The sequence below is a fragment of the Thermobia domestica genome, chromosome 13 (assembly GCF_964235325.1).
Source record: "Thermobia domestica chromosome 13, izTheDome1.hap1.1, whole genome shotgun sequence".
Lineage (NCBI taxonomy): Eukaryota > Metazoa > Arthropoda > Insecta > Zygentoma > Lepismatidae > Thermobia > Thermobia domestica.
Genome location: NC_137466.1, coordinates 125,185,720 through 125,198,900, shown reverse-complemented (window position 1 = coordinate 125,198,900; position 13,181 = coordinate 125,185,720). Strand labels below are relative to the sequence as shown.

The window sequence follows — 13,181 nt, the reverse complement described above, 5'->3', positions numbered from 1 at the left end:
TGTGCAAGCAGTGTTTTCTTCTGCTTCACACTAGGATTTTCAGATACAATAGAATTTGCGACGAATAACTGCGGGTTATAGTTCTTGTAACGTATTAGTTTTCGTACAAGCCAAATTTTATTTTATGTCACAGTAAACCTCGTGAAACAGAGTGCCTGAATTAATGATGGCTTGGAATGATTGTTAATATCAATAACAATTAAAATAATAAAGCAATAATTGAATTGCAATGACAACTAGCTAGACAATAAAATTTGATTATGAAAATTAATTGATACGATGGGACTCGAATCATGATCAGCATTTGGTAGTTTTGTGCAATACAACTAAACTACAAGTCCTTTGTGTAAATGTGGCAAATTAAAGTAGTAGTTACAGAGATCCTACATTTCCTATGTATATTTTGCTTCAAAATATCTTCAAATATAACCAATATTCCTATACGTCCTGATAGATTTAAATTATAATTACAATACAACGTCTGCCTTTTTCGCCTTTCTAGAATGCGAAACCAACATTAACACATAAGTATCAATTTGAGGAACGTTTCGAGATTTGAGAAAGGTCTATTTGACCTGTTTGTGAGTTGAAGAAGGAAAAGATAAGCAACTTAGCTATTGATCGTCTCTTCATACAGCCCTTGTTATCTGGACTAGTGTCACACGAACCATTATAATTAGCTAAAAGTTTTTGTGCAACCTCAAGTATGTGGTTGTCGTAGGTAAGTGGTCTACCAAGATTGCCGCTGGCCTGAATATTTAAAGATGTTTAAATTTTAATTTTCATCCATACTTTTTGTGATACCCAAAATTTTCTTCTGTGGACAAGAGAAGAGATATGAGAAAGATAGGGAATTGGAATAGGTCCATGAACGGCGACAAAGATTTAAGAGTTATTTCCTTCAATAGTTCCAGATTTGATGTTTGCAGTTAATTTCAACCATTTTCTAATTCGTGTATCATCAGTATTTTTCTTTTTTCTCACATTCAGAATGTAGTGAAATAATACACTATACACACAAGAATAACAACACTCATTGGACAATCTGCTGGTTGAAATGTTAGGTATACCTAGGTAAATTGGGTTACATCTGTCCAAGTGTTTGTAATAGGAGCAAAAATTAATGGACTTGACCTAATGAAGTAAGAGGGGAGTTAGCTTTGCTGCTGACTGTACAAACAAAGCACACTATTCGATGTGTCCCTGACGTTTTCTTACTTATTTTTTTATATTGTGAAGGATGTAGACCACGGGCACTCAGAGTCTTTAAGATAATTAATATCAATATTGACTTTATTTATATGGGAGATGTAGATTTGATTTTTTCAAACCAACAGAAATTTATACTTATCATCAACAGTAGAAATGATGTATATATTTGATAAATGTGATGTTTTTACTACAAATTTAATTTGACTGTTATAGTTGTCCCTCAAATATGTCTACGAGTAATCTCTTCTCGTATCGTTGACCTGCTACTCTTCTCTTTGCTATTTGCAGGTTTTTGTTTAAGAGTCTTACGGTAAGGCAGTTATATTTCTTCTACTTGCCTCTGTTTACATACCACTGTTTTTCTAAGTTTAGAAATTTCTTGTGTATAAAAACATATGTGTGTGGGTTTGTGTTTTCTCTCTCTCTTTCTTTTTAGCAAAGTCTTATGTAATTAGCTGTAACACCAATAAACAAGAGCGATTTTTTAAAATAAAATTTAAAATTAAAAGATTTTGCAAGTTATTTAAAATATAAATATGAATAAATATTAACTTATGGTTGATTTTGAACATATTACAATATTAAAGTACCTATACGATTTTGCATTAATATTTACCTACTTTAGTATAAGATGTAAGAGTAATCTGAGAATGAGATAGGAACGTTTACGAATATCCTCGCTTTCGCTCAGGATTTCACGAGTAAATTGTGTGTAAAGCTGTAATACAAAATTATGAGTTTTCACAATTAGAATAGAGTTGTAGGTGGTTATTTGGTAGAAACAGAACATAGGAAATATAATTTAAACTATATTTCTGATATAACAAAAATATACATTCTTTAAAAAAAGTACTGGGAATTGGCCAATAAAACACAAAATATGCATTATTCATCCAAATTTATTGTATCGTCTTCAAAGTAGACTCCTTCCGAAATAATACAGTTATGCCAACGAATAATCCAATCATCAAAACATTTTTGAAACGCATTTTCCGGGATCGACTTCAGTACTCGCCGCGAATTCTCCTTGATGTCTTCTATCGACTGAAAACGGGTGCCTCGAAGTGGTAATTTTCGCTTCAGAAAAAGAAGAAAGTAGTCCGGAGAGAGATCAGTGGAATACGGTGGTTGCTCAGGAAGATTTGTCAAGTTTTTGGCCAGAAATTCGTTCACAATGATACTCTTGTGAGACGGTGCGTCGGCACTAGTCAAGAGGCAACACGTTTCTTGCCCTAAACAATCGTTTAAAATGGTACGAATTGATTGGTGAGACACAAATTTCAGTGACTCTCTCAGTCAGACTTAAATGACGATTTGCAGTCAACACTTCCTTTTCTTTAGCGATGTTAAGTTCAGTAATCGACCATAGCAAGACAAATCTTCCATCATCTCTCGACCGCTTTTGAATGCACTGTACCACTCATATTCACGTTTTCTTTCTTTTTCTTTTCTATTTTTGTAAAGTTGATTTGGCGTAAGCCTTATGTTACATTTTCAGATCTTCGATACACGTAATTTCATTTGCAATGCAAAATTTCAGACAGATTCTTTGTTTGATAGTTTTATCCATTGCAACCCCCCCCACACACACACACTTGCGATGAACTGGCAAATGGAACACTAATCAAAATAATTGACAGATGGCCCTCAAACTCCGCGTGAGCATAGAGGGCAGTTATGCTAACATAGCGACAAGAAGAATTTCGACGTTGCCTTTCATTCGGCTTTGTAAATGTACAATTCCAGGCACTTTCTTGACAGAATATACTACGTGATATTATCGAGTTATGAAAATAATGAAGGAAAACTGAAATAAAAAAATCAATGAACGATACTAATTTGGAAGGAATCCTATGAGAAAGACCACAAAAGCAGAAGGAAGAGACGGAGAGTGCTAAAGAAAATGAAGAGATGACAATGACATCGCGGAAATGCAGGGCCGGCGGAAGGGGAAAATATCACCCGGGCAAAGAATCCATATGGCGCCCCCTACAACCCATTGGTATTACTGAGTTTAAATTTGCTATGCTACCTTACAGATAGCTGCTTTTAAAGGATAACTCCTTGAACTCTATAACTATAACTATAAGAATCAATTATCAAACTGAGTAAGATCTTAACTTTTGTCAGTTAAATACACAAAGTAAGTTTTAATTAACGATATACGAAACAATTATTTACACATGAGCATGCAAAATATTCTACGTCACTGATTAGAAATTTACAGAACGATTCAAGAAACAACGATTTATATAAAATTAAGATTAATGATGCGATACAGCATTTATTTACACATATATACATAAACAACCTTGTTAACTGCGAAAGAGAACACATATATGAACAAAAGAACATACAAATATATTTTGTAACAGCATTGTACAAAGATTTCGTAATACAAATAATACAACCAGTAACATAATTTTATATCTTTATACAGTTTTAATGCAAATTGTCCTTTGACTTGTTTACAATGCTAAGTAAAGTTAACTTTTCGTGCCTTTTTCTCTGCAAAGTCTTTAATTAAACTATCAGTGTCAAGCTCACACAGAACATCACATTCAATAGACATCATAGAAAGGCCTCTTGCGTCATCGTTGATCGTAGGTAGTTCTTTATAAGTTTCAACTTGGAGAAACTTCTTTCTGCTGAAGCTACACTTACAGGAATAGTTAGTAAGATTCTTAGAGCAATAGTTGCATTTGGAAATAACCCAATAAGGGATTTCTTGCAAATATATGTAAGTACTTGCAACGGTTTGCTCCCACTTTCAGAACCGAGAAATGAAGGTAAAAGTAAGAGCTCTTTATATAACTGAAATCCGTCAATATCACAGCAATCTTTGTCTGTTAAAGATAGTTGTAAGTCCTTGCAACACTTTAGTAAATACTTTTTGTCCTTTATTGGATAGATGTCATACAAAAACCCAAATATTTCGCTCTGCTGCTTCAATTGTTGAAATCTTTCATTCAGGGAACAGATAATTGTGTCTAATGTGCAAAAATAGAAGTTACATTTAAACGCACTGTATGGATCATTAATCGGTTCGTTTTCAGATTCATACAAAAATTGTCGTTTGACTTTTCTAGGTCGGAGTTTTGGTTCATTCTCAAATTGTGGTTGAATGTCGAGCTCTTCAGCAATTACTTTGGCATCAACCAAAATATTCTGGAAACCTTCATCACTTCGCATGTTCTCAAGGCGACACTTGGTTTTCTTAAGCAGATCAACTGCTTGCTGAATGTCCACTGATTCTTGTTGGAAAACATGGCTAACCACATTAACACAAGAAAGAACTTCATACCAAAACACCACAACACAAACGAACTTAAAATTCAGGAGCTTCCTAGCCAGGGAACAAGCCTTATTTTTGCCCATAACGTCTATCTTTGAGTCCTTTGATGCTTCAAAAAGAGCATCGTAAATTTCTCCTAACTGGTAGCGAAACGATTTGACAGCATCAATACAACTCTCCCATCTAGTATCACTAAGAGGTTTCAAAGTGAAATTGGATATATGTTTTTGCAGAACAGACCAACGATATGTGGAACTAGAAAAATAATTGTATACTTCTTGCAATAAAGCAAAAAAAAAAAAAAAAAAAATTACAGCCTCACTACAGCACATTGCAGAATCATTCACAACCAAATTCAATGAATGGGAGCTACAAGGGAGAAAAAATGCTCGACTAGTTCTTGTTTGAACGCCTGAGTGCTTTTCTTTCATATTGGCACCGTTATCATACCCTTGGCCACGCATGTTTGAGAGAGGAATTTTCAGTTTTTCTAATTCTTCCAAATTAGTGGTAGTTAGTCCTTCTCCTGAAGAATCATTTATGCACAAAAATCCCAAAAAATGTTCGTCAATGGATGGTTCCTTACCCAGTTCTACCTTCACGAAACGAACAATTAGTGTCATTTGCTCTGTATGACTTACGTCTGGTGTACAATCTAATATTACGGAATAATATGTCGCTTTCATTAGATCAGTCAAAATTTTATCCTTTATTTTTGACCCAAGGAGATCAATTATTTCATTTTGAATGTCCTTGCTCAAATAATGTACATGTGTCTTTTTACATGTTATTCGTCGCAAATGCTTAGCCATAGTAACATCAAACTGTGCAATACACTCAACTAGTTTGAGAAAATTCCCGTTGTTTCTTGAGTAAATAGTATCATTTTGACCACGAAATGCCAAGTTCTGGGAAGCAAGAAACTGAATTATACACAGCAGTCGTTTGAGGACCTCTTTCCAATGCTCAGTTTCATTGCGAATAATTGCTTGGTTTTCAGCGTCAACTGTTTGCTGTAATCGGTTTGCAAGTTCAAACCACGATTGGAAAGCCTTCATGTGAGTCAAAGATCTATCATGGTCTGATAACAGTCCGGACATATGCTTCCAATCCGAAAAACCTTCACGAGAAGAGAGTGACATGGTAGTACCACCGAAAAGACGGCAACAGAAACAAAATATTGCATCCTTAGTCACTGAATAAATAAGCCAACTACTAGCAACTTCTTCTCCATTGTGCAGACGTCTTTTGTAGTTACTTGTAGTAAATCGCCGATCCTCGCTGTTTACTGGGAACTCTCGTTTGGAGACTTGAACTGGACCTCGTCTAACAAGTATCTGACGCATTCTGTCCGTAATATGTTCTGGCCAGTTTCCTGTATCATCAAGATCGATTGATTGTGATTCCAACACCTGCAAAAAAAAAAAAAAAAAAAAAAAAAAAAAGTCAGTAGAAAATAATGTTAAATTTATTTTAAACATTGTCTTCTAACAAAGAATAAGTGACTAAAACTTGAATGGAATTTTTAAAATTGTGTTCATAATTTTTAAAGATGGTAGGCTTGCACCGAAGACGGGTGGGGTGGGGGTGGGGGATATTCAAGCAGCTAGATCATCCGGGGATAAACACAAAACTTAGAATGGCGCATGACCAATAAGCCTCCGATAGATGTGAGATATAAATAAATAAAGAGGGGGAGAGGAAAAGTTTAATAATAATTGAAGTAAATAAATAAATAAATTAATTAATAAATACAGGTTTCGTGCGAATATAAGACGTCCACATCATGTTCTTTTGTATACATAGGAGAATCTGCCCAGGATTTCTGAAGCCCTACCCAGGATTCTCGGTTTCAGCATTGAAGTGCTGTAATGTGGTTAAATGCCTTGACCCTGATTGGCTCCACAAATGCCTCTTACGAAGTTGAATCAGTAATGAACGACCAGATCAACCGGGATACAAACATGTTCGTGGCTGACTTAACCTAAGAAATATGCAACTTTGAAAACAACATTTCTTTGAATATTATTCTTAGCAAATTTGTATTTCTTACTATCTGTATTTTCTTTAAAATATGCACATTATTATACACTAATTAAAACTAAACTCTGTTTTTTAAGCTCCGAAACACCACTGACTGTGTCCTTTTTTTCTTTCTCTTTAAATGTGGTGGGTTGGTATGTGATAAGTTAGTTGACTTGCATCGTAATGTTTTGGGGCTTTCTGGATTAGAGTTTGGTACTTTATATTATTTGAAAAGCTTTCCGATTTCCTTGCGATGCTCAATATAAAAAGCCTTGGGGGATAGAATCCGCTAACTCTTGCATCAAATGTGAGTCTGCTAGTCATTCAATCACTAAGGCAATAAATATTACATATTATTATTATTTTTTAAAATGTTATCCCATATGTCTTCCGTCAAAGCAACTTGAACGGAATACAGTGATATTATGCACCTAGACACAAGAAATGAATTCCAAAAATTGAGTAAGTGTGACCCTAAAGATGTTTTTGATTGATTGTTTATATATTTGGCATGTTATAATTTAATTGGTGTCTCCGCAGAACGACTGGTTAAGCTCATCGCCTTATAACTAAGGAAGCTCGGGTTCGATTCTCGGTGAGGACACAAGTGGTTGGGATCCCGCCCTTAGAACGTCATCATCATCCCATGGAAAGCAATGCAAAGCCACCATGGTTTCACCTTGCTGAGAGACCTTCGGAGTCAAACACATGCCTCCGGGAAGAACACCAATCATCATCATAAATTAATTACTAATAGCAGGCAAATTATGAGCTTTCTTATATTACAGTACAAAAGCATATACAGTTTGAACCTCAGTATTTTCATTTTTCCAACAGATTAAAAAAAATAATTACAGTAAAATGTATGTGGCCAAACTATAGTCTGTTAAAAGATTTTTTAAAAAAATGTCAGTTAGTGAAAAGTCTCTAATCAGTTCTACTGCTTACTTATTTGTTACAAAAATAATAATTCGATTTATATCCCGAGTTCAGGTCAAAATGACCCATTCATCTACAACACCCGTCAAATTAAACCAAAGAAAATCAATAATATTGTATATGCTTCATGGGAAGTAAGTGAAACATAGTTACTTTAATTCTACTAGCTAACTATATATATATATATATATATATATATATATATATATATATATATATATATATATATATAACCTAGGCCGTCATGAACATATTGGTACAAGATATTTAGAAACAATTGTCGGTCCGTCGAATTTATAATTTATGCCTGTCGAATTGCAATGTACTCTAATAATAAAAGTAATTATGTTTCACTGCATTTCCTCTTATATTTTACACAATGCTGTAATTGCGTGATATTCAACCAACATGCAACTGTATGTTTATTCAATAACAAAATGTTTAACTTACGTCTATTACAATTTCCTGTGGAAATGCTGATCCATCTTCGTTTCGTATATCAATTGTTCCAGATTTCAATTGTTCTTCTTCCTCCTACGAAATGCTCGTAATCGATCGATCCACCTGTGGAAAGGAAAAGAACTAATACGTTACAAATAAAGTTCCTTTTCTTAAGAGAAAAAAATATATATTACTTTGTATTCTAAAGGTCAAGAAAATGCATAAATGATAAAATAACTGCGTATAAATATTGAATCTACATATTCCGTGTTCATTGTGAAAATGTACAGTTAGAAAAACAAAAAATGGGGCGATTATTACAGAATCTAGGTAAGAATGGCCTCATTTTTTCTTTTGCTAGCTGTACATAAAAATTAAATTCTCTGGGTATTCATTAACAACTTTGTGTTGTGAAAATCATCAAGAATCAGCGCATTCATAAAATAGATGCGAATGCATTCAAATTAGCTGCAGAAGCCCGAACACTTTTTTTAAGTCACGTTAATCGTATTGGATAGAAACATAATCTATATAGTCTTACACTGGTACATGTTACTTATTTACGATGTGTTTATGAAATAATGGGTCTATTGCAAAATTTGTGATAGCGAAACTCCACGGGGATCTGTTAACGGTAACAATCATACATTTTAACTCTTCAGAATTCTAGTTAGTAGACGACACTACTACTACTACTACTACTACTACTACTTCTACAATACTACTACAATACTACTACTACTACTAACATTAATAATAATAATAATAGTAATAATAATAATCACTGGCACGGCAGACCAATAGATCCTGGGCCTGCTCCAACGCCATCTGATAGCAAGTGGTAAAAGTTCATCCACCTGGGTAACAGAACGCGGGTCAGCCGGTCGTGTCACTACCCGCCAACAGGCGTATTAGGAGATTTGCAGGCCAAGTGACCGTCATATCTTTATTTATGTGACTCCCCAGTTTTCCTGCCGTTGAAAAGCGGAAAGTCCGGGGATTGAACCCAGGAGCATGTAGACATGAGTCCAACGCTTTAACCTCTAGGCTATAGAGGCCCTCTACTTAATTAATAGATGAATGCTTGAAATACAGCTAAAGTTGGTTAATACACATCTAACGAATAAAAGTCTTATCGCTTTGGTACATGTATCAAGCATCAGTGTTTGTATAGAACGTAATTATTGCTACTTATATCAATGGGGAAAGAACTTTCTTTGAGCCTGAAGTTCGCCGCCTATCTGAGAGGCCGCCACCCTACCCACCCCAGCCTGCTAAGACGCTACGTGTGTAAACACCTCTTCTCTATTAAACGTAATAAAACGAAAATATGTTACGTAATGTAGGCCTACTTACCTGTACTGTGTTGTTATCTTCTGGAATATTTGTTGATTTCTTGCTGGTTTCCTCATTCTCTGGTTCTACGTTTTCATTTCCATTATTGTCTATTTCAGGAGTACGAAAGAATTTCTTTAATGCTGCTTCCTGTTTCTCATTTTCAGCCGCTAATTGTGCTCTTCTTTTTCTGTATACATTTCCAGAAGGCTTCTTTTTTTCCGACATGTTGATAAAGAACACATTAACGCAACGATTCTTCTACTAAGAGTCGAAATTCAGGAGACAAAAGAAGAACACACACACCATGAAGCTTGCACTACATGTACACGACTTCTGATTTATAATTTTCTTTCACGAGACATTTGACAGTACAAACAGGACTAATTTCTTTTTGGTTGCCGATAACTCAATATTGTTTGTGTGTATTGTTAGAGCGGCCGACATAACTTTGTCGCAAGGAGTGCAATTGTCGGTACCGCGGCGGTTGTAAGTGTCAGAGCGTGTTATTGTTGCTCAAAACTCCCAACTCTCAACAATAGCCTTTAGCTTTGTCAGCGCAGATTTTTTTAATAGACAAATAAGGTAAGGGATGAAGGGATTTCCTTTATAGGAGATTCAAGAAGAAACCGGGGTTGTTATGAAAAGTGAGGCCTATGGCATGAGGTAGTAACCAATGTTGCTACACAATTTATGAAAAAGTTAATTTTTAGTTCACCGTTTACAATAATATAAATTTAGCAAGGATTTTGGCGCCCCCAAACTCCCCTAAAATTTGGCGCCCCGGGCGGTCGCCCGGCTCGCCCGGCCCTTCCGTCGGTACTGCGGAAATGGGATTCGGATGATAATACAAACATTACTATAACATGGTCTACTAAAAGAGTCTTGCAATTTTCAGAAGTAAGCAGCCATGTCCCATCCCTAGAGCAAAAGATCATAGTTACGCCAATGTTCATTAGTTATTCCTCTCCCTTAGTTTAAAGATGCCAACTACAGGAAGTCAAACGAAAGATTTATTTTTAAGGACATTTCACACTGAATACCGTTTTCATGATGCAATAAAAAGCCCCGGATAAGAAACTATTTGTTCAACGGCAAACCACTTTTAGTACTTTACTTTACAGTTGTCGTTTTGAAGTTTTAATACTTCTGAAAGATACAAATTGATTAACTCGAAAAATGTCAGTTTTTCTTATATGTCTATTTGTTGGAATTTGAGGAGATAATTTTCAAAAATATTTTAAAATATATTGCAATATCTTCAGCTGACGAACATGTGCATAAGGAGAAGAGCGAGCCTCTTTTCTTAAGATATATCTATTGTATAAAAAACTAACTTAACCTAACCTAACTGCACTCTTGTTCATGTCATTTCATTCAGAACTATGGAAGAACTTGCTTGAATAAAGTGAAAGTATTTCCCTAAAGATACATTTCTGTTGACAGTATTTAATATAGAATAATATAAATGCATTTTAAAGTTAAATGTTACTGTTAGAATATTAAAGAGAATAAACACGCTATAGGACTAAATTAATGAACTTAAGCAAGTATTCAAAAATTAGTTTTATTATTCTCTACTTTACATGACATCTCATGAGAAGGGTTGGAATTAAGTGTTAATTAAGGAAATTTTGATGACACTGTTTTCTTGTCTACTCTCAGAGTTTAGCGCAAGGATGCCAACCTGAAAAACTATAAAATCCCTTCTCGAGAGACATAAACTCCCATTTCTCATCTTAATTTCCCACGTTGCACTACTACTACTGCTGCTACTACTACTACTACTACTACTACTACTACTACTACTACTACTACTACTACTACTACTACTACTACTACTACTACTATTACTACTACTACAAAAATAATAATAAGAGCTCCTTCATGGCTAAGTGGTTAGCGTATGCGCCTTTGGCGTGAGAGACCTGGATTCGATTCCCGGCGGAAACTCATGTGGTTCGGATTCCACGTTAATTAGTAGTAAGTCCAAGTCTCATATAGCCTCTCTGCTAAGCGGGACGTGAAACTCAAAATCAATAATAATAATAATAATAATAATAATAATAATAATAATAATAATAATAATAATAATAATAATAATAATAATAATAATATATGAAAACGAAACTTTGTGTGAAATATACTACTTTTTTAAAAAAAATCTCGGCGAATTATAAAAAAAATTCGATCTTTCACAATTATAAAATAATTTATGAATAACTATTTTTCTTAATCGAGAACAAATATATTTTGTTATGCTGTCATAAGGTAACCAAGAAAGTTCTGTCGCTTTTTCACCCACTACTTTTAACATCGATATGTCACCTAAGACGTACCTGGAAGATCAAAAATAGTCCCCATCAGCATCGACGACATACTGCCACAGTTCTGATAGGCCATGGATTTCATCACGGTAGAACTTGGTGGGCCGAGAAGCGAAGAGGTTATCAAGTGCATTTTGCACCTCTACTAGGGATTTGAACTGGTGTCCTCGAAGGTGATTGTCCAAGGAATGGAACAGGTGATAATCGGACGGTGCAATGTACGGGGAGTATGGTGGATGCAATAGTGTTTCCCATCCAAGTCGTAGAATGATGTCCCGAGTCATCCTACCCACGTGGGTCTTAGCGTTGTCCTGTAGCAACAGGAGGATCCCTTTGCGATTCAGAGCTGCTGGCTCCAGAGTTTTGGATTTTTCTTGAATACAGCTCAACTGCTGACAATACACAGTTGCAATGATGCTCTGAGCAGCTGGTAACAAGTTTCCGATGCTCGATGTCCCGAGTAGTCCACTAAATACACAGGAGGACCTTTTTCTGATGCAGTGCTGGTTTCAGCTGTTTTAGAACCGGTTCATCGGATGCTAACCAATAATAACAATGCCGTTTTTGCTTCCTATATAATCCATTTCTCATCATATGTCAACACCCTGTTCAGAAATGGCTCCTTGCTTAGATGAGACAGCAAAGAAACATAGGTGTCTGTTCGCATTACCTTCTGTCCCGGAATCAAATCATGTGGGACCCATAGACCCAACTTGTAGTGCTTTCCAAGTTGATTGAGGTACTGCCGAATGGTTGCTTCACTCACACTGAATTGTAGTCCCAGTTCTTCACATATCTGGCCACTGTTCGCCTCAATTGCTGCCTAAAGATCTTCATTTTGTACATGAGCTGGTGTTCCGGCATGTGGTTCACCTTCAAGTGCTTCGTCACCGTCCTTAAACTTATTAAACTACCGCTGCACTGTCTGCGTAATCACGACACTCTCACCAAAGGCCTGGCATATCTTCCGCCCGCTGCAGTGGCGTAAACCCTAGTTTGAACTCGTACAGCATACACGCCCTTATCACACTCTGTGGAGGTCTCATGTTCACTCTGTCCTTATGCAGATTCACGGTGTAACTGAACTGCCAAAACCAGGTTGCATGTTGGATATACTCACACTAACAAATGACCTTCGCCTTATCTCTATTTACAATCAACTCACGGTATGAGGGTCAATTGAACACGTACCTCCACAGAAAGCGACAGAACTTTCTTGGTACCTTTATAGAGATGTAGTCCACACCTTTGTACCATCTCCTTATGCTGAGCCGAATGATCTACGCATTTCATATACAAAATTTGGAAATTGATAGTTTCTGGTTTGATATTTTACATTCTTTCATTTGTTCATTGCTTGGTTTCTTTTTTCTTCAAGTATCAGAGCACAAATTTCGTTTCTTGGTATTTCGTCACTAGCATAAAATTTGCCAATAACAAAGAAAATACTTTAGACTAAAATTTGACAACATTGACACGTTTTTGATGCATCATTATATCTACTTTCCGCTCGTAGAGAATTTTGTTGTCGTTGATTATAATCATACGAGGATCACTACGAAAGTTTTGAGATGTGAAAGAACTTACATACTTAAAATCAATTTAAC

At 35.6% G+C, this 13,181-nt stretch overlaps 1 protein-coding gene across 1 annotated transcript; it reads right to left on the bottom strand.

The window, feature by feature from the left end:
- Positions 1 to 3,783: 3,783 nt before the first annotated feature.
- Positions 3,784 to 9,475, bottom strand: LOC145667745 (zinc finger MYM-type protein 1-like). Its single transcript, XM_081735188.1, has 3 exons — positions 9,269 to 9,475; positions 4,958 to 5,919; positions 3,784 to 4,762 (listed from the first exon to the last, which is right to left on the bottom strand). The coding sequence occupies exons 1-3, from the start codon at positions 9,473 to 9,475 to the stop codon at positions 3,784 to 3,786; spliced, it is 2,148 nt and encodes a 715-aa protein (XP_081591314.1).
- Between the last annotated feature and the right edge of the window lie 3,706 nt (positions 9,476 to 13,181).

Bases quoted from the DNA above. Each gene is read 5' to 3' on its own strand.
- LOC145667745 (XM_081735188.1), bottom strand. From the start codon at position 9,475: ATGTCGGAAAAAAAGAAGCCTTCTGGAAATGTATACAGAAAAAGAAGA. The intron at 5,920-9,268 runs GTAAGTAGGCCT...TTTTTTTTGCAG, and splicing joins AAGATAACAACACAGTACAG to GTGTTGGAATCACAATCAAT. The intron at 4,763-4,957 runs GTATGATAACGG...TTATTTTTCTAG, and splicing joins TCAAACATGCGTGGCCAAGG to TTCCACATATCGTTGGTCTG.